Genomic DNA, 24,096 nt, shown 5'->3' on the forward strand with positions numbered 1-24,096 from the left:
TCCCACAACTCCCATTTTCACGCACAGTATTAAGGCAGGACAGCCAGTCTCTTATCATCAGGACCAGCCTCGAGGTATTAGTGACGCACAGCACTGCACCTTCAGCGGGCTTGATCTATACAGCAAGGGAGGTGCTGTGTCCTCTGATTAAAGCACCGAGCTCAAATTCAGGAAATGTAAACGCAGATCCATTTCACCTCCAAGTTTCTTTACCCTGGACTCTGCAAGCTTCCTGGCCTGTGCAAATATTTGGAGATATCATTAATACATATGTAACAGCTAATTGGGTTTATGAGTATCGTATTGGTTTGTTGCAGGGGTCCCCTGTGCACATGGAGCGGATGGCACATAGCACAGAGCTCTACAGGATGCCCGACCATTGAGGAGAAATTCATGTGGAGGGACCTGAGGGAACGCGATGATGCTGAGCAGTGAGGACGACTGGAAGATCAGGTCCCATTAGCTGGGAACAGGGCGGAGGTGCCTGTGCATCAATGAGCAGCCTGGCTGTCGGGGAGCCCAGGCCCTAGCAGCTGATCTTCCAATGGCGACACCAGGAGAACAGGCCCCCTCCAGCTGAAGGAGCTAAACGACTGGTGCAAAGCAGGATGGAGATGCAATGGCAACGAGCAGCACAACTAATGGGGAGAACAGACCCTGCCGGCCCAAGCAGACGTCCTCGGCGGACCCGTCAGCCCTAGAAGTTGTTGTTGTGTGAATGGAAATTAACCGAGTGGCAGGAAGGGATCCCAGTCTTCAACAGCTGATATCGTGGAGGAGTGCCCAGAATAGAGATGGGAGAAGGGGGACAAAGGAGGGAGACAGCACAGAGGGGGGTGAGGGGAAATAATATTAGGAAATTTGAGGGGGGTGAGAGAAAAGAGCAGAAGAGGCATGCGAGTGGGGAGGACAAAACATATGGAAGAATGCAGAGTGCAAGAGGCACAAAGTGGGCCCTTCACTCACACACTCCCCAACCGTACTACCTTCCCCAACTCATACACACCCCCCTAGCTACACATACATTTACCCACACCCACGCAATCTCACACACACACACACACACACACTTCTCATCCCACCACCTCCATAGAAATCACCCATCAGTGCAACCCACCACCTATCAAACCCCAATTGGGGTGTCTCACAGGATACCTTAAGTGGGGGCAGGTGTGTTGGGGAAGGGGCGAGGAGCAGACATATACTACCATCCAGATTTTCTGTCATTCAAAGATGGGCTTTTCCGCTAGTTCTAATAATGATGGAATGGGGGAGGTTCTCATGCTACCAAAACAACATTTGCCACTTTGGCAATTCTTTGGAATTCAAAAAGCAGAATACAAAAGTAAAATAGAAATGTATATTTCTATACCACCTTTTCCCTAACTGGGATCCAAAACAGTTTATATCCAAAATACAATAAAGCACAGCAATACGGTATAATATAACAAATACAGTTATAAGTAAAACATTACTAAAATGGACCTATCCCCTCCCCTACTCTCACTAGGGAAGTGACAGGCCGTTTCACAAAACTAAAAGCAAAATACTCCCACCTTGCATTCCATTAATTACAATAACTTTATTATACTCTTAGTAGTTAGATGCATTTTGTAAAATGTTTTGCTGAAAGTGTTTTAAAATTAATGCTAATGTATTATTTTACATGCCTGTCCTGATGCCCTTCAGGCGAAGCATCAAAGCAGTGAACTGAAGACCTGCAGGCTGTCTTGTCTATTTCATTTTGCAGGCAATTCCACACAGGCAATGTATCACCCCCAGCTGCTACCATTCTGCACTCCAAATAAAGCAGGCCAAACACAGCAAATATTTCTTTTTATGCACTGCACATAGGAACCAACAGCATTGGATCTCAGTCTTCCAAATGTCACAGAAATGCATCCGTACTTCAAGAAATACAAAGAGACAATTTGGGCCGATGCAAGAATTGGAAGATTTAATCTACAGACCTCTGCACTTTCCAGAGTGCTGTGTACTCCTGTTACTGCTATAGAAATGATAAGCAGTAGTAGAAGAGGAGATCTTTCTGACTTTAACCAAGCCACTTTTTCTCCTTTGCTTTAGTTTACCCAATAACAACATGGTTTTATTCTCCTCAAATACCTGGAATATTTTATGCAACTTAGGTGACTTCATACATCCTGCCAATGAGTTCTGAAATTGGCATTAGGGAATCTGTCTATCTTTTTTATAGCCAAGTTAAATAAATGTTGTTGTTTTTTTGCCACTGTGGCTAAATTACATTTTTAATTGTCACTATAGGGGAAGATGTTTGTCACCATCAAATTAGATTAACCAGATTTAAAAGGGAAGTAGAAGGTCCATACCACAAAGCAACACAAAATGACTGAACAATAGGAAATACCACAAAATAAAGGTTTATGTAATCTTATATGCATACATGGTGCTTATTATTGTCAAGAATTGCTGGAACAAAACCATGCTATTATAATCAGATACCAGTCCTCTGCTTTTTGCTATTCTTGTATTTTGAAATTGCAAATAAAATGTCCTCTGTAGTTGAATGAACAAAAATCAGTCTTTATTTCACTCAATCTACTTAGCTTGGAGGCAAATGAAGGAACACAAATGGATGAACTCAAAGATGCAAATTTATTGTGACTAATAATACTGTTTCAAAATGTATTGCGACCAATACAAGAATGATCAAACAGAGTTATATTGGTCACAATAAACTGGAAGCATCCTTAGTTTCACACTGTATACAGGTGCAAGATTCTTTTGGGTAGTTAATCTTTTCAGCATTATATATAACCTGCCTGATAATTTAAGGAGGCGATCTCAATGCTTGCCTTCCATAGAATGAATAGAGACGGATATTCAGTTTGGACCTTGTTACACGTACAAATTAAATAAGAACATTGGGCAGTTTTCTATTAATTTTTTTCATCAATATTAATTTTTTGGTTTGGAGAATGGCAAAATGTTCTTAATATTTGAATTTGCTACTCTCTCCATTTTTGTCAGGCTTTCAGCACTTTAAAAGGGGCATGTCATCTTTTTTCTAACTGAAAAACATGATGCGTTTGGGGCTCTAATAAATATGGTTAGTCACCCATCATTGGCCACTCATCTGTGAAGTTTGTTTGTGATTGGTTCATCATGCATTGAGTAATCCTAAGTCTGGTCCTGTTTGGTTTAAATGCTGAGAGATGCTAGTCTGTCTGTGAAGGAATGACCCTAAAACCCTTCCTTAACCTGTGCGGGACCAGGCATCTAGCCTGGTCCATCTTAAATCCTACAGTGAGAGAGAACCCTGGGGAATGGACCCTGCTGGGAGGGGGATAAGAATGTGAGCCCAGCTGGGATCAGGAGGCCCTGCTTCTCCAGGAGGAGGAGCTCCTGAAAACTCTCTGTATGAAGGTATTGGAGAAGTACATTGCTAGAAGAAGATAGGCAGTCTATGGTTGATTGGAAGAATACAGTTTAAGTTGCATGAAGAAAGGCTGGAGTCAGCGTGGTTTCTGTCTCCAGCCTGTGCAGATTTTCTTGGCTATCCTTCCATAGACATAAACAAGTGAAGCCGTTTTCTTCTTCTTGTACTTGTTTGGCAGCTCACTACTAATGTCAGCTGAAAAGCATGATCTGATATAGATTTTTAACTCTCTTTTTCAGTTAAACAAAGCAGATAATCTGCCGAAACACTGGCAGCATCAGGTATTGCTCTACTACTGGCCTGTCACAGCAGTTTGTGCCTTACTTCTTACATTTTGAGGGTTCCACCTATTTGAAAACATTTCTCTGTCAATGGAATCATCTATGAGTTCCTCCGTTTAATGTTCATTCATTTACCTTGTTCAGTAGATTGAATCTTCTGTTGTTTGTTCAAACATATGTGTACATGTGACTTATGGACAACAGAAATTACACAGACTTCCTCTATGAACAGGGATTGAATGAACATTTGATATAAAGACAACTTTTGTGCATTCAACTGTAGAGGACATTTTATTACCAATTACAAAATGCAAGAAAAACAAAACATAAGAAACAGCAAGCAGTAGAACTGGTAGATGATTATAAGAGTGTGGTTCTGTCAAATTATTCCATCAATTCTTGACAATAATAAACACCTTATATGATACCATGTGTGCATAAGATTGCAAAAACCACTGTCCTTTATTTTCTAGACCTTTCTATTGATCAAGTATTTCATTATCAAGTGTCATCTATGATAGGGAGATGGAGAACCATGGTGTGCCAGCATTCCCCTGAACTCAGCTATCCTTTTTCACCCCTGTTTTCAGATCTTGACCATTTTTTCATGTTGTAACCCCAAACTGCTCTCTGTTTCCCCCTCTTTTTCTCCTATGCCCTCTATCATTTCTTCCAGAGCTAGAGTAGCAAATTAGCTACTAATGCCTCTTACAGCTAATTACATATACATTTCATCAAAATGAAGAGGTCCATATTCAGAAGCCATTTAAACAGATAAATGCGCAGTTTATCCATCTAAATGGCTAACTGGTGATATTAAAGGCCGTATGCATTCCGGGGGTAGGAGGGATAAAATATGTTTATCCGGCTAACTAGCTGAGCTGCTCTGCGACTCAATTAGACACCACTCATGTTTGCTTATAAAAAGAAATACTGGTTTTTAAAAATGTTTATATCATATAAAAACACAAGTAGTCATTTATTGTCAGAATAAGTGTTTCTGAAGCTTTTGATCCTAATGACCATCTTTTAAGTTTTCTCTCTCCCCTGGATTCTGCAGTTTTGTACTCCTCCTTTCTGTTCTCCTCCTGCCTGCCCAAACAATGCTTTCACATCTCCATCTCCTCTTCCTCGTGTCTTCTGTCTGTATAAATACCACCAAGGGTTCAGCTCTAGGTTAATGTCTGTTTTCACTTTCACATTATCACCGTGCAATCATTCATTTTAAGGAATCACTTCTATAGGGAAGTCATCTAGATCTCTTTTTTTCTATACCTGATCCCTTCCACTGTGTCCAGTTCTGGTGTTCTAATTTACCTGTCTGATAGACATCTTGAACTAACTTTTATCAGAATCTGAACGTCTCAGTTTTCATCATGCTCTATTCTTTGCCCTTGCTTACCCTCCTCTCCCAGGGCCAGGTTTTTCATTAAGCAGGTTAGGCATTAGACCAGGGTGTCAATATTTTTTGGGGGGGGGGGGCGGCAAAAATCTACATACATCTCCAGGTGTTGTTACCCTTTTTTAAGGCACAGCAGCATAAGAGAGAAGGGAATGGATGCTGGGTAGATGTGCTGGATGGAGACAGAGAGGAGATTGCATGGACAGGGGAGTTCTGGAAAGAGGGTGCTGTGTAAGCAGAGAGAGTGAAAGAGAGTACTAGGTAGGTAAGAGTGTGATGGAGAGAGACTGAGGATTTTGGGCACGTAAGGATTGGAGAGTGAGGATTCTGGGCGCCGCAAAAAGGGGGAAATGAGACTGGTGTCATGCTGGTGTGCAGAACAGGGAGTGGAGAGGAGAAAAAGGAGGATGATGGGGCACGGAAGAAGAGAGGAGAGATATAGCACAGAAGGATAAAGAGAAGGGATTCTGTGAACTGTGGTTAGGGGGACAAAGGGAGAGGGATTTAGCAAAGGTGAGATGAGAGTGACCGATGGATGCTGAGTAGGGCGAGAGAGGGGGAGGTGTGTAAGGGGGAGGGCGCAAGACTGAAGGTCTGCCTAGAACACTTAATAATCTTCCATCGGCCCTGGGTCCCCCCACCCCCTTCATAGTACAAACCACTACCAATCTCCTAGGATTCCAGTCCCATTAATCACATTTGACTCTTCCTCTCCAACTGCTTTACCAAATTTTGCCACTTCTTCCTTCTCAGCATAGCCAAAATCCCAGCCTTTCCCAACTTCCTTCACCTCCAAATCCATAACCCCCACATTCACCTCTTTCATCTTGACTGCTTCAACCTTCTCCTCTCATGCTTCCTCATCTCCTCTTTGTAATCCATCTGGAATGAAGGAATCATTTTCCTTGCTTCCTAGTCTCTCTTTGCCCCCCACCCCCCTCCATGTTAAGTCTCTCCACTGGCTCCTCATCTGCTATCACATAAAATTCAAGCTTCCCCTTCTGCCTTTCAAGGCTTTCCACTTCTATGCTCCTCCCTAAACCTCAGCCCTTGTCTGTTATTACCTCCGTTCCTGCATCAAGCACCGTGCACAGGACTGTCTTCTCTTAGCCCTCTCAGCCAAGCAGTTTCCTCTCTCATCTATAACCTATGGAAGTCTCTCCCATTTGTAATATCCTAAGCTTCCTCTCGCTCATTTTCAACTCCCATATCAATATGTACATTTTTAGAGAGGAATTCCATAATGTATGTATAATCCACTATCCCCATCTGTGATCTAGCACTTCACCATTCCTCCTGCTGCCCCCTTCTAGATATCTCTTATGTGTGTCGTTTAGATTATAGACACTTGGGCGGTAGTGAGCCCCCTACTCAACCCATTGTAATTGCATGACTTGTCTTAATCATGCATCGATTCCCTGTAATGATGTATCAATGTTTATTTTTTATACTGCTGCTATGTAACATTGTCATGCCAATAAAGCTATCTGAATCTGAATCCTTGTAAAAATAAAATAGTCATAAATCCAGTACTCATTGGCATAATGTGAGGGTAAAAACATTACTTACATAACACAACAGTCATAAACTGCAATAAGAAAAGCAGCCAACCTAGGGGGTCTATTGGGCTGTACACAGCTATTCCTGGGCTTCAAATGCAGAAGCTTTACATTTTTTCGGCTGCTAATTTTGAGCGTATTTAGAGAAATGACATCATTAGAAATTGTATGTACCTGTGACACAGACGTCTGCTTCTATGGTGTTTAATAGCTCTCCATGTAATATTTATTTCATTTTTAATAGATCTTTGATAAGAATTAAATGGAGCACTCAGAGCCAAGTAAGTGACTTTGAAAAAAAGTCAGAGCTTCACATCACTGCTTTGCGACTTACAAGACAGATCTGCTTTGTTGATTTAAAGGGCTTCGGGGAGGGGGAGGGGTTATTTATAAGTTCAGCTATTGGCTAACGTGTTAGAAGAAATCTTGTGGGAATTAAGATTGTTAGAGCACGGTGTTTTGTGGTCTGTTGATGTCTGCTGCTGAAATCAATCAACCTGAGCTTTACATTCCAGTGCTGCTGCTTTTTCACCCGAGTTGCTTTAAAACTAATTTATTAGTACCTAAGAGCTGAAAAGCAGGCCCATGGCCTGTCAACAAACTGTCCATCGTATTAACCACTTAAACAAGTTTGAAACTGGCTTCAGATATACTGTAGAGAAAATTTCACGATTTATACCCCATATAAATCCAAATTATTAGTAGCATTTCTACTAGTAAGGTCTCAATTCACCCCTAATTTATTTTCTCTTCCTTAATGTAATCTGGGGGAAGGCTGAGACATTGTTGTAACATGAACACATCATTCCCGACTTTTTGCTTTTCATTTACATCAACAGACCTTTAGCTGTGTGACACTAAAATAAGCTGCAGCAACACTACCATTTCATTATAGACGGCCTTTGTGCACCTCTGTAACAAGTCTCGATGCTTTCAGAATAATCGGAGTGAAAACAAAGTCCATAATCTTACCTCAGATCATCGTTCGTTTCTTCGTCAGAGGAGAGAAGGCCATGGCAAAGATTTCCAATGGAATTGCTCGGCTGCACCTTCGACCCTTCCAGCGCCGACAAGCTGCTTTTCTTCTTCTTCTTCTTCTCGAAAAGCTTCCTGAAGGGCTGGAACTTGCCTGTCTTTTTCTTCTCTACAGATCAGAAGGCAAACACAAGCTGTAGCTTTATCAACCCAGAGCCTGCACACATGCCTGCTCATGAATCACCCTACATAGGTGCTGTTTGCCAAGAAAGGAGAGGGTTAAAGGGCAGCAACTGCACTCAGCAAACCTTCTGATTATTATTGCCCTTATTGTGTCTCTGTCTCGCCAAGAAAGCTCAGTGCACAGCACGTAAAAAGCTGCAGGACAAGGAATATCGGGCTTAAAACAATCATTGAAAGCCTCCTTTTCTGTGGCCACACCGCGTGCCATGATTATGAATCTCAGGTAGATCTGGGTGGGGTTCTGTTGATGCCCATACAGATACTGCACTGAAACATATAAAGCATGGACGCACCATCAATAGCTGAAGATTACACTATCTATACCTCGCGCTTGGTTCGCTAAGTCTGGTTTATTAGATCTTTACGGCCTTTGTGTATCTGTACTTGATATGCGATGCCTTATTTATTAGATCTTTACCTACTGAGTGCACTACACATCCTGTTATATGATCCTGTTATCTTAACTGGTTTAACATGCTTTGTACTCTATTGCTGGGCAAGCATGCTAGAAATAAAAAAAAAAAAAATTATGCTGCATACATTCAGGGAAGGAAAACAGGGGACAGCGGTATACAAAGGGGTACTGTAATATAATCAAAATAAATAAACAATATGTGAGTGGGTTTATATATAAATATATCAATACATGCCTTAGAAATTTAAGAAATAAAATGCAATACACAAAAGAAAGGGGATGCTGGAAAAAAAACACCAAAGTGGAAGCAATAGAGCCAAATAGCTATTAGGTTTATATTTTGATGGTCCTGCCTGGGATAGTGCCTAGAATGGGACCCAGATAACTTTATGACTGCTGTGTTACCACATCCAGGCTTATCTGGAGAGCTTAGCCGGATAACTCTGAATATTGGAATTATCTGGATAAGTTATTTGGTTCACAGGTTCTCAACCCAGCCAGTCTGGTTTTCAGGATATCCACAAGGAATATGCATAAGATAGATTAGCAAACAATGAAGGCAGCACTTGTCACTGCCACCTCCCTCCCTCCACCCACCTGATCCAAAGAGCAGCCTCCATCTCCTGCCTCCCTCCCTCCTGATCCCTTGGCAGTCGCTGACTACCTTCCTCCTTTCTGCCCAACCTGAAGTGCAGCCGCCGCCACCACCACCACCTGTCTCTCTTTTGCCCAAAACATGGAGCTGCTGCCGTCTCCCTCTCCCTCTCCATCAATCTCCCCGCTCAAATTACTGCTGCCTGCCTCCCTCCTTCTGGGACCCACAACCTTCCCGGGCCAAAGGACCTGCTGCAAACTTCCTTGCCTTCCAGGCACCCGTGCCTGGTCCCAGATGAACCATCACAACCTTTCTGGATCCAGAGAAGTTACTATAACATTCCCTCGCCACTGGGTCCCAAGGAGCCACCAACACCCGCTGTGCTCCATGCCCCTGTAAAGTCTGTCCAAGAGTAGCGTGTGCCCTCTCACTGGCACTGCAGTGGTCAGAGAGCATGGAAGTATGTTTGGGAGGAGGGCTGACTGGGCGGCAGCGCTGGCACCTTGTGCACATAAAGTTTGAGCAATCACTAGTAGGATTTTGGTGGAATTCTTGAGGGGTGATAGATGGCACTTTTTTCTGAGCAACTAGCTATGTAATGCCAATCTTTTTCTTCTATTCTGTTCATGCACCAAAGGCCATGTTTCCTTCCTGAGTAAGCTACATCAGGGTTTCCTTTTGGTTGATTTCTCAGTCCCCCAGGTCATTTATAGATCTACTTTTAGATCTACTTTTTATCGGTATTTTGTGCCTTGTTTAAAATACAATACTGTTTAATAGATTACTGGATGTCACTAGCACTTTCCCTGTCTTACATGGCTGGTGACAGTGCCAGGTCCCTGTTCCCTGGGCATTCTCCCCTCTACACCCTGGCACACCGTCTGACGGGTCATGAAGTCATCCTCTCTTGCACTGTATTTAGAACCTGCCAAACAGCACACACAGCAGCTGTTTCTGTCCTGGATGCGTGGCCTTTGTCACAAGTGTCCTCTCTCTTTCTGAAGTCCTGCAAATGTTTGCATTGGCTTGGAGATCTGGGCCCCAGGCTTTCAACAGACTCCGAACACAGTCTGATCGAACTGCTAATCCAAACTGAGGACTGAGTGATGAGGAGAGCAACAATACTAAGGGGGGGTGGGAGAGGTAAGACAACTTCTGCACATCATCAGTCATAACCGATAATAAAAGCCCCCACGGCTTACTCCCGATTTCTTACCTGCAGGACCACAGCAAAGAGATAAGCACAGGAGTTTGGTTTTCATTCTAGCTATCGCCGCACCACTGGTTTAGTCACAGCAGCTATCAAAGCAATCTTAGATTGGACAGCACCACAAGCTATTCACAGTGCTCAGCTATGTGAATTATAGAAAATATTGCCTGTATATAGGTTCCATCTGACTGAAAAAAAACTTCTCAATGCAGAGCAGAAAATAATCCTGGGGAAAGTGCATTCTGAGTGGAACTTTGCTCGTTACATTCCAAAGTAATTATACGGCACTGAGGTGTGAAATTTGTAACTTGTAGGCTTTGCCACTCAGTCGAAGGATCTGAACAGCACAAATGGAGACCCCCAGAGACTGATCTACAGCACTTGGGCCCTCTCTGTATCTGCAGGATGCCCGTTCTCAATCACATGCCCTCCAGTCACGCGTACATTCCCCTCTACAGAGAAGGTCTGTTTATCAGAAAAGGTCAAACTGGACACGGTAAATGCCTAACTCAGTCTTTGGTGTGCAGTTGTTTCCTTTTAGTGGGAGGTTTAAGCCTCCCTGTTTGGCCAGGGTGCAATCTCGGCCAAAAGGCCACGAAGGGCCCATTCTCAGCTCATGACTCAGATCTCACATTTGATCTTAGCCAAAAAGGCAGAAAAATGGCACCATTCTTTTGTGCATATACCATAAATCTCAAACTCCACTGGGCCAAAACATTTGAATTAGGCCCCCTAGGTATTTATCAAGTTCTCTTAAACTGACAGAGATACACATAATATATGAAATAAATATCTTGTCTGAATGGATAAATGCACTGAATTGTTTTTAGTTTGAGTTTTTGCATGAAAAGGTAAGTGATGCACTGTGTGGTATTGTGCTCAGGGTCGGCTGTTCCACTAGGTGCAGTAGGTACATGCCTACCGGCGCCTACACTATGGGTTAAAAACGAGTAGGTACGCTTATTTTTAAAATGATAAACAAACTGATAATAAAATTAAAATGAGAATCCATGGTAAGTTTGGGGACCCCACATTTCGATAATATATTGGTGCAATTCTCTCCCCCTCTCTCTCATTGGCAGGGGAAGACAGCACAATGATGTGTGTGAGATGTAAATCCAGCCTTGAATCTGTTTTGTGGTGCTTTGAAACGATTATGGACCCAGTTTACTGCAAATGTTTCCTACAGAGAATGGGAGAAAGCCGTAGTAAATCAGGCACAGAGTAGTTTGCATTAGACATCTTCATTAATGTAAACCCTGAGCAAAGTTCTAGCTCTCTCTATTCTTATTTGGCTGTTATAGCAAGCGACGGAAACTGTTTCACATCAGAACAACCAAACAGGATCAATAATGTATTTTCTGTGACACGCAACAGCTGGTACAGGAAAACAGGGCAATCACAGTGCTTTTTGGTGGTGTCCACAGCAAATAGATGCAGCTCGTAAAGGCGGAGACATGGACGCCTCTACGGAGCCTTCCTCCTGTGTCTAGAATAAGGCTGCTTAGCTGATTTAAGAATATAAACTTGAGAATAACAGTGTTGCAGATCCTGTATGTACATCTCCCCCTAACTCATGTCCATGCATGGAACAGGGATTGTTAGAGCAGGGGTTAAACACAGCTGAATATGAGATAGGAGTTAGAGCAGAGGTCAGGTACACCTGTGCATGGAACAGGGATTGTTAGAGCAGGGGTTAAACACAGCTGAATATGAGATAGGAGTTAGAGCAGAGGTCAGGTACACCTGTGCATGGAACAGGGATTGTTAGAGCAGGGGTCGCGGCGTCCATTCGTGGAACTTCCCGCTGCCTTGAGCGCCCGGCTGGACATCCAAGCCAGCAACTTTGGACGTCCGGCCGGGTGCTCAAAGTCCATGAACGGACGTCCGGCCAGGCGCTCAAGGTCCATGAATGGACATCCAACCGGTGACTTTGGACGTCCGGCGACCTTGGATGGCCGGCCGGGTGCTCAAGGTCCATGAACGGACATCCAGCCAGCGACTTTGGACGTCCGGCGACTTTGGATGGCTGGCCGGGCGCTCAAGGTCCATGAACGTCCGAGATCGCAGCATCCGTTCGTGGACCTTCCCGCTGCCTTGAGCGCCCGGCCAGACGTCCAAGCCAGCAACTTTGGACATCCGGCCAGGTGCTCAAAGTCCATTAATGGACATCCGGCCAGGCGCTCAAGGTCTATGAATGGACGTCCAGCCGGGAGCTCAAGGCTGCGGGAAGGTCCACGAACGGCATCCAAGCCGCGAGAAAAGAACCATCCACTTACCTGGTGGAATGACATTTCAAATGAAATGAAAGGTACTGGCGCACCCGGGATACTGTACAGGTGTTGTATACCGCTCTGTACAGTAAAATGGATTGCGCACGCCTACCGCTTCATGGGCGCACTTTGGACGCCGCTTGCATTTGCGTCTCATTTGAATACTGAATCGAGCGGTATGTGAACCAAATTGTGCACACGGCAAACGAGCGGGCGCCTGGCACTGCCGCACTCTTTCTTACGTGTCCTTACTGTATCGGCCCGTCTGTGCTTCCTACCTTGTTGCACCGTATGCTTGGAATGGTCTTCCTGAGTTGATAAGTCATGCTCCCTCTCTGGCCTTATTCAAATCTAGTCTAATAACTCAGCTTTTGGAGGCTGCTTTTAAATCTTAACCCCTGATTATCCCGCTCACAGTCATATTGATTTTAATCATTTTCTTAATAAATGAAATTCCCTGTATGTTTGGCTTGTTTAAAGTGTAAGCTGTCCAGAGCAGGGATTGTCTCTTATCTGTTTTTATACAGTGCTGTATACATCGAGTAGTGGTATAGAAATAAGTAGTAGTAGCAATCTCAGTAAGCGGAGAGAAGGGATCAAACTGAGTGGCAAGGAGCAAAATTACTTAGGATATTACCATTTTTCAGCTCCTGTCTCCCCTCAATTAATAGTGCACCAAACTCGACATTCTCTATAAAACATTAAGAGGATAACTTTCAAACAACTCCACGTGGACCCATATACATTTATGGTCGCATGGAGATCTACTACAGCATTTTACAACCGGTGCATATCTGATCTGATTATAAAATGCGCGTATGTCTATCCCCCAGCTTGTTTCATTATGTGCGAATATCAATTCAGCAATGTATTGAAAGCACATACTTTTTCTACCTATTTTATAAACATGCAGGCATATATTTTATGTTCACAGAAAGATAAACTTGCTTGTGTAAAAACCTTGATTTATATTCAGAAGTAGGTATATTTTAAAACATGCCCAGGTAATTGAAATCACGAGTATGCCGCTACCTCCAGCAGTTTACTCAGTCCTTCTCTCAGGTCAACGAGACCCTTCCAGTTCTTCAGCCTGAACCCCCCCCCAACAATAGCAGACAACAGTTTGATATCAACTGCATTAGATAATGAGGTGTACAATTGCGTGAGTAAATTACCTAACCCAGCAAATATATGCATAAATTACACCAGTTTTCAAAGTAGACTTACGTGCATGTCTGCTTTGAAAATTATCCAGGCAAAACTACGCATGCACAATTATGTCTGTTATTTTGTGCGTGTAGTTTTGCTAAGAAAATTTACATGCATACTTTATAAGGGTCATTTTCAAAAGATCTTCTGCAGGTAAAGTAGTGCTTTACCCGCAGAAATGGCCCTTTAGAAAACTGCATGACCAATACATGAATAAAATACGCAGATTTTTACTTGCATAGGTGAGAGGCACTCCCAGGAGTGGAGTCTGAGGGGATTGGGATTTACACACACACTCTTTAATTTTAAAAGTATGCATGTAAGTTCTCTTGGCAACCATGCACACCAACCAGCAGGTGTAATTGTCCATTCGTAGAGTTGCCAAGATAATTTTTAAAGCAGATTTATGTGCGGAAGTCCGCTTTAAAAATCGGTGTATCTTATGAGTATATATGCCAACAAACTTTTGCATGATGTTACAAAATTACCCCCTTTAAAATCAAAATTTGTGCTAGTAGGTCCTGACGTAACTCAGACTCCATCTCCTGGAATGTTTCTCCCCTATACATGTAAAAGTATGTACATACAGGGGTAGTTTCGGGGGTTACGTGCGTAACCCTTTGAAAATCTACCCCTGAGCAAGCCGAGCCTATTTTGCATAGGCCCGGCGGCGCACCCAAGCCCCGGGACGCGAGTATGTCCCGGGGCTTCGAGAAAGGGGAGGTCCGGGGGCGGGGCCGTGGGCGTGGCAGCAGTCCGGGGGCAGGGCCGAGACCTCCTGCACAGCGGCCTGTGCTGGGGGATGGCGCGCCAGCAGCCAGCCGGCGCGCGCAAGTTACACCTGCCTCGGGCAGGCGTAACTTCGGAAACAAAGGTGGGGGGGGATTTAGTTAGGGCTGGGGGTGGGTTAGATAGGAGAAGGAAGTGGAAGGTGGGGGGGGAACGGGGAAAGCCATCGGGGCTCCCCTCAGGCTTGGCGCGCGCAAGGTGCACAAGTGTGCACCCCCTTGTGCGCGCTGATCCTGGATTTTATAACATGCGCGCAGCAATGCGTGCTTGTTATAAAATCGGGTGTACATTTGTGTGCGCCGGGTAGCGTGCACAAATGTACCCCACGCGCGCTCCTCTAAAAATCTGCCCCACAGTGTACATGCGCATAATTTTATGCATGCATCAGGTGCACAGTTTTCTAAAGGGCAGTTGTAGCCCCTTTGAAAATTACCCTGTAAATTCCTGTTGTGTGCAATCCCTGGGCTGATACTCACAGATGAGGTCCCAGGTACCACATCTCAAACACAGTCTCTTAAAGGTTAAATCTTCTCAAGTTGTTAATTCATCTGAGCGTCCATGCTTCCCTGAAGAGGGGAGGGACAGGAAGAATAATCTTCCAGGCCCTGTGCATTACAGTTAGTTAAATCCGACTATAAAGTTCTTGTATACAGCACTGATGATCATTGTGAACAGCATCCATAATCATGCTGGGAGCTCAATGTGGATCTTATAGACCTCTTTCTTTAATAAATGCAGACTTGAAAGTCTTTGCCAAGGTATTACAACTCCATTTGGAGTTGATCCTGTCACAACTAATTGGTGTAGATCAAACAGAATGTATTAAGGGGAGAAACTCTGTGGATAATACTCTTCAACATCATACATTTAGCTAAACAAAAGAGGATTCCAGATAGGGTTGCCAGCTGGCTCCAGATGTTCAGGACAGCTACTTAGAGTCTTGATTTTCTTAGGGAATGCAAAATGTAAATCAAAATAAGTCCCAGCGTGAAACAGGGTAAAACCAGGACTGGATCAACTGTTTTGAAAATCTGGAGCCAGTTGGCAACCCTAATTCCAGGTATCATTGCATCTCTAAATGCAGATATAGCATTTGACTGATTTTCCTGGAAATAGCTATTTAAAACCCTTCATCATTTTGGTTTCATTTACAGTTTCAATATTGAATTACAGCATTGTATACAAGCCTCAGTGCTCAGATAATAGTCAGTGGGGTCCTCTCTCGCCCCTTTTCCACTTTAAGGGGTACACGACAATGCTGCCCCCCTCTCTCATACTTTGTTTAATTTGGCTCTGGAACCCCTGGCTATGCAATAAGAGATTCACCTCAAATAACAGGCATTCAAATTAATTCTATTACACATAAAATGTCAATATACGCTGATGATATCTTACTTTATCTCACTCAGCACTGGTAACCCTTATTGGTAAGTATGGGATATTAATGAGGAATAAAATTAACCAAGTCCTTAATATTCCCCTTAGGTCCAGATCGTGGATTAGGGTTTGATGTGGGTGCTTTTACGTTAGAGAGGTGGGAGATTTAATATCTGGGAATCAATATTCCTGCCAATTTGAGAGATTTATATCAGCAGAATTAACCCAAGAGCATAACAAATATACAATCTGATTTTCTTAGGTGGACTGACTTCCCATTGTCCCTTCTGGGAAGGGCATAATTGGTGAAAATGGTAGAATTTCCAGGACTGTTATATCTTTTCCAACATTTACCATGTTCTATTGAGGGAAATGAATGGAGCCATATCATTTTTTCTACAGCAGAAAAAGAGTCCACAGATTAGATTGCAGACCTTACAATCTGAAAGGTGCTGGAGGTTTAGCTACCCCAGATTTATATTATTATTATTATTATTATCTTGTAGCCAGACTTTTGGGAGTTAGAGGGTGGCTTAATTTCACTTGTCCACCCCCGTCTGGGTTTCCTTGGAATGCTCTCTGTTAGGAGCAGTGGAGTTGCCTGCAATGCTTAGCCTATCTTCCCCATCCCCGACATATAACAAATTTACAAAACATAATCCCCATTTTATTACATACTCTCAGTACCTGGCATACAGTAAATCAGTTGTTGAAGGCTAATGTGAATGAAGTATCGCCACTTTCCTGTTTGAAAGGGAATCCTTCAGTATCCATGTCCATGGATAAAGGAACTTGGCATAAAAAGGGGATGTTATATCTGGACCAGATGTGGCCAGAGGAGAACTGTATTTCTCTTTCCCAGTTGCAGGCTGATTGTGATATTCTGCATCATACTAGATACATATATCTATCTACAGCTCAGGAGAGATGTCTCACACCTCATTAGTGGAGATACACAGCTCCATCATCTCACTGGGTTAGAAACAAGGCTATTAATCAAACAGATATTTCAATCCAAAATGTTATCTAGATCAGTGGTTCCCAACATTTTTTGTTTCATAGCACACCCAGCATAAGGTACACTTCTTTGTGCCACACCAGCCACTTCCCCATCATCACTTTCTCTTCTCTTCCTTCTCCCCCATCCCACTGGCATCATCACCACCTTCCCTCTCTCCCCACCCCTTGGTATTTTCACATTTCCTTTCTCTCTTCCTCTACTCCCCCAGCATCATCATCTTTTCCCTTCCCTCTTCCCCCACCCCTCTGCCATCATCATGACTTTCTCTAGCCCTCCACCTCTTCCCCCCACCCCTGGCATTATCATTATCATTTTCCCTCTCCCACCATCTCTTCCCTCCCCCAATCATCATCACCTTCCCCTCCCCTTCTGTCCCCACCCCTATCATTATCACCTTCCCTCTCTCTCCCACCCCTGACATCATCATCACCATTCTCCCTCCATCTGTTCTCCTCACCCCGAGCATTATTATCACCTTCCCTTTCCCTCTACCCCTCTCCCTACCTCCTGGCATCATCGCCTTCTCTCTCCCTCCCTCCCTATCTTCTGCACCTCTCCTGTCATCATCATCATGCCTTTCCCCTCTTCCCTTCTCCCCCACTCTCTGGCATCATCATCACCATCACCTTCCCTTTCTCCCACCCCTTGGTATTATCATCATAATGACCATTTTCAGTTCTTAATAGATTTGTGACTAACTTCCATTGAATTATTTGTAACAGCCTTATGCCCTAGGCTGTTACATTGGTCTGCCTAGGGCATAAGGGTCTGTAGACCCTTGTAAACCTGCCCCCCCTCAAAAACCACCCTGAGTTGAAAGTGCCCCTCTTACAGTGAGCGATATATAGAGAGTCAGATTTTCTGTCTCTCTCTCGTTATATTAAAATGGGCACATTTGCACTCCTTTCAAAATTTACCTGTCAGATGGTAACTTCTAAATCGGCGCACATATGCACGTGTTCTTCGACCCATGCCCAGGGATGTGGTCATTTTAGAACATACGCACATATAAGTGTGCATTTTATAAAATAGCCTTGGCATGTGTACGTGTGCGCTCAATTTAAAATGGACGTGCGCATGTACGTGCAAATGCTGTGTCTACCACGTAGGTGAGGAAATTTTACAAGGGATGCATGCCAACTCCATTCGCCTTTTTCCCAGTTTGTTTCCAGTTCGCCCGGTTTAGGGATAGGACTGGCAAACTTCTCTAGTTTAATATCCTCTCTTTCCCCCCGTTAGCCGCAACTCTTAAAACCCCACTTTCCCTACATTTTTTAATTTTAACACGTCATCCATATCAGAAGAAAAGTTACACGGCAGGGGACCCCGACGTGCACCACTGCGTGTATGTATATACGCACAAACTTCAAGTGTGAATCACAAAATGCCCATGGCCTGCCCCTTTGTCCAAACTTTTTATTTGTGCATGCAGAAGGAGATCTGTGCATCCATGGGTGGCTTATAAAATCCAGTCTGCTTGAACTGGCCCGACATATTCACACATCCTCTAACTGATGCACTTGTCGGGCTTTTAAAATTCACCTTTCCTCCCATGATTAGCTAAAACATTTCTTCTGGTAGAGATCAATTGAAATTTCTACATGTGCACTGCCATATGGAGGAACTGAAGTCAATTCCAGGGGCAGGGTCTTCCAGTCCTCAAATCTGCTGGCGGCTGAGGATGCTGTGGGGCCAGCGTTCAGTGTCCTGGAGTTGGGTGTGGAAAAGAAGGTTCCAGTAATTATTCAATGGTAAACCTAGTAATTGGATTTAGAGACCATGATTGCAGGTGTCTGGCTCCTGGTCAAGGACTGATTGTCTCTGCAATGACCTGGGCTAAGTGATTTGGGAGGGGATATAAAAGAAGGAAAACAAATCCCTGAGTGGTTGTAAATGAAGGCTCATGGACCTGTAGCCCGGTTGAGGCTTGTTCCTATTGAGCTGGAAGCCCAAAGGAGAAATAGGAAATTGCAAGTCCACAAAAAAAAAAAAAATTTCTACTGATCTTTGTTCTGTAAAGCAGAAATATCCTGCCCTTTGAAAATCACCTATGATACACATAGCATATCACACAAGCAAGATAAACATTTATAAAATTAGTTTTAGTGTAGACAGAAGTAGTAATTGGTTGGGTTTGGCTCCTCCATGTGGGAGATGGAAAAAGTAGAGTCTTTAGAGTATAAAACTCAGTGCCACCATTTTAGTGTGTGGATTTTGAGTTAGCCCTTTCAGAAGGCAGGATGTCTCTATCCCTGCTCCTGTTTTTGTTTTATATTTGGGGAAAGGACCCTTGGGCTTCCAGGGATGAAGCCTGGGTATGGAATGCAGGACAGGGTGCCTTTTTTTCCCTTTTTGAAGAAGTCATGTTTCCCCTGTGTGAGTTAGGATGCAGGAAGTTTTAGCCGCACTTCCTTCCTCCCTGTTTGGGTTTCTGTTTTCAAGAATTGTATTTCTGCCCTGTCTGAGTCCCCTTCGATCCAGGGTTTCAGTGTTTAACATCTTAGGGAGTTTGTGGTCTTCCAACCTTGGAGCCCACAGACGTCCTGCATGGGAATGCATCTCCATTCATTCCCGGGGGAGAAGGAGAAATGAGGAGGTCAGAGGAGACTTGTGGCATCCACAACTGTATCACCAAGATATTAAAGAAAAGAGGTACCTCCAGGTACCAACAGAGAAAGAAGGAGAAGGAGTAAGAACATCTGAATAACTGACTAAGATATGAGATATGGGACTTTACTTTAAGATATCTAAATTGGGAGTAATTATCCTATCCACCAGATTCTGGGAGAAAGTTTTAAAACTACCCCATTAATTGGAAACGATTAAGAACAAGAGAATTAATTGACATCAGTAAAAGTATAAATTAATTGGAAGCTTAAAGTCACAGATTTATTATAAGTAAAGATGTAAATGGACTGTAGAAAACAACTGTAACGAATATTTTCATCAACTCTCCATGCAATATCAGTAAAAGTTAAGTTGGAAACCATCAATTGCTTCCAGCGTGATTATTACTGCTGTGTACAAGAGATTTTAATACTGAATTAATTACGAACAGTGCTCAGCTGTTACTAAAGCGATCATAATAACTTTGTGCCCCAAATGGAGATGTTATCCCGCCCCCACCCCGTGAATCTTGTTCTTCAGAGAAGCTTAACCTCAGGAAAGGACCGTTAGCTAAATTAAACCTATAAGACTGAGGTGTAGGCTTTGGGGTCCTGTAAGGGGACATTAGTCCAGGGGCTACATTAGCTAAAACATTCCAGCAATTACTTTATGGTCAGGATATTAAACTACCCCAAAATAAAAGACACTGGAAAATAAAATGATCATCCACTTTGAGACAAACACAAAGGGCTGTTGGTTTTCATATTCATTTCCAGAAATAGTGGTCAGATCACAAAATGGTATTAAGGAATGGATCATGTTATAAGGCCAATTTGGCAGACTGCAGTTCTTTACTGTTTTAAATTAATTTTATCTAAAAAATATTTATATAGTATTTATATATTTAATGTTAGATGTTTCTGATATATTTTTAATTACTTGAATTATTTGGGGTAAAAAGTTATTATGATCTCTTTACTAACAGCCGAAGATGCAAAAATCTTTTATATTCATGGACTTGGTCAAGGACACCTCTTGCTTTCAGTGTTTTCTAGGGCTGTGCTTTTGTTTGAATATAAGAACAAATGAAATGCCATCCTGCATCAGACCAAGGTCCATCGAGCCCACCACCCTGTCTCCAAGTCGCAAGTACCTGGCAGATACCATAAAGCAGATCTCTCTCCTGTTACTCTATCTGGCTGTGGCAGACCCTCCCAGTCTGGCCACCAGATGTCACTGTCCCTGTCGTTAGAACACACTTTGTAAGGAGCCATCCATACCCCTCGGTCCCTCCCACCTGGAGAGTCTGCATTAGATGCCTGAAGACTATTTAGCCCAGCCAGGTTAATGCACCATGGGGTTCAGTTTAAAGAAGCAGTCAAGGAGTAAAGATGTATTTTTTTCCACACTCAGCCTCACCCAAAGGGGTTTGTTTTAGAGGTGACACCTCCCAGTGCACTCCCTGCCCGAGGGTCCTTCTTATAATTTACAGAGAGATAGACTTTTAAGCCTGATACCCTTGGGGGCAAAAGGACTCTCACCAGGGGACCAAAGACCTGTGAGTCTTCTCTAAACCCTGGGTGGGCAAGCACCAGTGATGGATCCTGCTGCGAGAGACAGTGAAGGCGGAAGAGAAATCCCGTTTAAGCTTTAAGGTATTTTTTGGACTTAAGAAGAGTGGGGAGGTTTTGGATCCCCCTTCCCCACTGGGATTTCAGGGCACAGAACTTGCCTGATCCCACTAACTTTTCCACAAGAGAAGTTTCCCTCGAAAGATCAGAGACTAAAGATGAAAGAATTATTAAGGAAGGAGGAACAAGAACAGGAGACCCCATCGGATCTCTACCATCAAAGGACCAGGACAGGCTGAGTGTCCTCCACTAGGATTCCAGCACAGCCACAGGGAGCATTTGTACAATTAAAATCACCATGGGCTCTACCCAGAGGGCTGGTAAAAGGAATCCTACCTACCCAGAATTATACCTGTACCGTTAGTCAGATGTAAATTCACACTTCTGGATAATGGATTTTAATTTATGGGTATTAATCGGTAAACTTTATTTTTTTAGCATTCAGACCTGGTCCTGTCTGAGTTATTACAGCCTCTCACTTCATGGGAAGCACCAAATGACTACACACACACACAGACACACACACACACTGGCGATCTTTTCTCATTGACTGGGCCATAAGCGAGAGCTTTCCCCTATAAAAAGAGTCCCCCCCTCCCCCCCCAGGGATAAAGAGTCAGCGTGGGAAGGAATCGTTAGCTGGAGCAGCCCCATAAGATATAAATTAGTTGTGAGTCCTTAAGAGGAACAATCCTCCAAAAAAGAGGTTACTTGGCTAATATGTGTTATGGGCTTTTCCTCCAGGAACTTCTGGAAACCTCTTTAAAACCCCGCTCTGCTAGTCACCTAGACTATGTCCTCTGGCAACACATTCCATAACTTAACTGTACACTGAGTGAAAAAATACTTTCCACTATTTGTTTTAAATCTGCTGGTTGCTAGTTTCATGGAGTGTCTCCTTGTTTTAGTATTATTTGGAAGGGTAAATAACTATCCATTACTTACCCATTTCACCTCACTCATTATTTTATAAACTTGTATCATGTCCCCTTCTTGGCCATCACTTTTCCAAGCTGAAGAGCCCTAGCTTAAATATCCTCTCTTCATAGGGGCCATTCCATCCCTTTATTGTTTTTGTTCCCTTCTCTGCACCTTTTATAGTTTCACTATTTCTTTTTTGAGGTGAGGCGACCAGAACTACACACAGTACTTAAGGTGCGGTTGCACCATGGTTCGATACAGAGGCAATATGATATTTTCCATCTTATTCTCCATTCCTAACATTTCTAACATTTCTACCTACTCACATTCATGTCTTAGAGCGCAAGAACTAAGCAAAATGCTCTTCACCCTGTCCACTCCTTATTAACCTCATACTCCTATTCTGCCAATTTACCCTGTAATGCAACAATAATTTTTAATAAATATTTTTACATTTTTGTAAATCTTGATATTTTACTCACATTGGGGCAGATGTTCAAAGCCTATGCACGTAAATCCAGGTGGATTATCGCGCGTAGGGGGGGTTACGCGCACCGAGTCTATTTTACATAGGCCCAGCGACGCGCGCAAGCCCAGGGACGCGTGTAAGTCCCGGGGCTTGAAAAAATGGGGGGGGGTGGGGTGGTCCGGGGGCATGGCCATGGCCAGAGGCCTATCCACTGCTGCTGGCCTGGGGATTGCGCGCCAACACTTGGCCGGCGCGCGCAACCTACGCCTGCCAGAGGCAGGTGCAACTTCTGCAATAAAGGTTTAGGGAGTTTTGGTAGGGCTGGGGGGTGGGTTAGGAAGGGGAAGGGATAGGAAGGTGGGGGGGGGGTGCGGAAGAAAGGTTCCCTCTGAGGCCGCTCTGATTTCGGAGTGGCCTCGGAAGGGAAAGCCATCGGGGCTCCCCTAGGGCTCGGCGCACACAAGGTGCACAAGTGTGCACCCCTTGCGTGCACCGACTCCGGATTTTATAATATGCGCGCAGCTGCGCGCGCATATTATAAAATCAGGTGTAGATTTGTACGCGCCGGGTTGCGCGCACAAATCTACGCCCACACATAGCTACTAAAATCTGGCCCTTTATCTTCTGCCTTTCTGTTTCTTTCTTGGTCCATATTCAATTTTTTTCCTGTATCTTTCAGTTTTTTTTATTTCAACTACCCCATTGCATTGCAATGGATGGAGAGTGCTGAAGGGATGAACAAATGGTGTGGAATTTCAGTCACGAGCCAATAGGGTCAAGGCCAGCAGGCAATCAGAGAGAGAGATGTGTCTACCCCCTCGGGGAACTGTAAGAGTCTGTCAAAAATGCTAGCAAAAAAGTCAGATATGCATGTGCACTCAATGTCCCAAACTCTCCCTGCCACTAGGCTCACATTCAATGTGCATGGACTTTTCCCAGCACTCTCCTCCTCCCCTCCCCAGCACTTGTCTTCTCTCCCATCCTCAGCACTTTTTGCCCTCTCCTCTTCTCTCACTGTGTCCTCCCTCCATTACCTTAGCAGCTTCCCTTTTCAACCTTCCTACCTCTGAGGCTGAACTAGCTCACATGGACTGGAAGGAGGGCCTTCCTTCCAGACTACTTGGGCTGATTCAGCCACTATTATTATTATTATTATTTATTGGTCTTGATATACCTTATGTAAAAACAAATTATCCAAGCAGTTTGCATTACAATAAATATAACATATAATTATAGAGTATCAAGCAGTTACAAAATTAAATAAACAATTTACATTAAAAAGCACAGAATGCAAACAAAGTATCTAAGTGCTTATAGTGAAAATTAGCCAAACATCATCAATGAATTCACAATGTTTAACATAAAATAGCAAATCACAAAATAAACAATACAACCAAATCAGCAAGAACATCATAAGACAATCAACATCATAAATTGAATTGTCTGTTAAAATAGTCAGATGTCATAGGCCTGAATAAAAAATCCAGGTTTTCACTGTTTTGCGAACCTTTGATTAAGTTCTGAGTGAATATCAAAAGGAAGGCTATTTCACAAGAGAGGAGCTTGTTAGGCAAAAGTTGATTCTTTGGTACATTCTAATCTGATAGCCGAGGGAGAAGGTAGATGTAAAAGGCCTTGCTGAGAGGAGCGAAAGGTACAGGAGTAAGGAATCAGTAGCCTGGAAAGATATAAAGGAGATCC

At 43.5% G+C, this 24,096-nt stretch overlaps 1 protein-coding gene across 4 annotated transcripts in view; it reads right to left on the reverse strand.

The window, feature by feature from the left end:
- Positions 1-24,096, reverse strand: part of KIAA1211 (KIAA1211 ortholog) — a 323,042-nt gene that overhangs the window by 116,168 nt on the left and 182,778 nt on the right. For all 4 annotated transcript variants that reach the window (XM_029587324.1, XM_029587319.1, XM_029587303.1 and 1 more), the window contains one exon: positions 7,633-7,804. Coding sequence is in view for 3 of the 4 variants with exons in the window: in XM_029587319.1 (XP_029443179.1) it covers positions 7,633-7,804 (172 nt within the window). In the remaining variant the exon portion in view is untranslated. The remainder of the gene's footprint in view (positions 1-7,632; positions 7,805-24,096) is intronic.

The sequence above is a fragment of the Rhinatrema bivittatum genome, chromosome 1 (genome assembly GCF_901001135.1).
Source record: "Rhinatrema bivittatum chromosome 1, aRhiBiv1.1, whole genome shotgun sequence".
NCBI classification, from domain to species: domain Eukaryota; kingdom Metazoa; phylum Chordata; class Amphibia; order Gymnophiona; family Rhinatrematidae; genus Rhinatrema; species Rhinatrema bivittatum.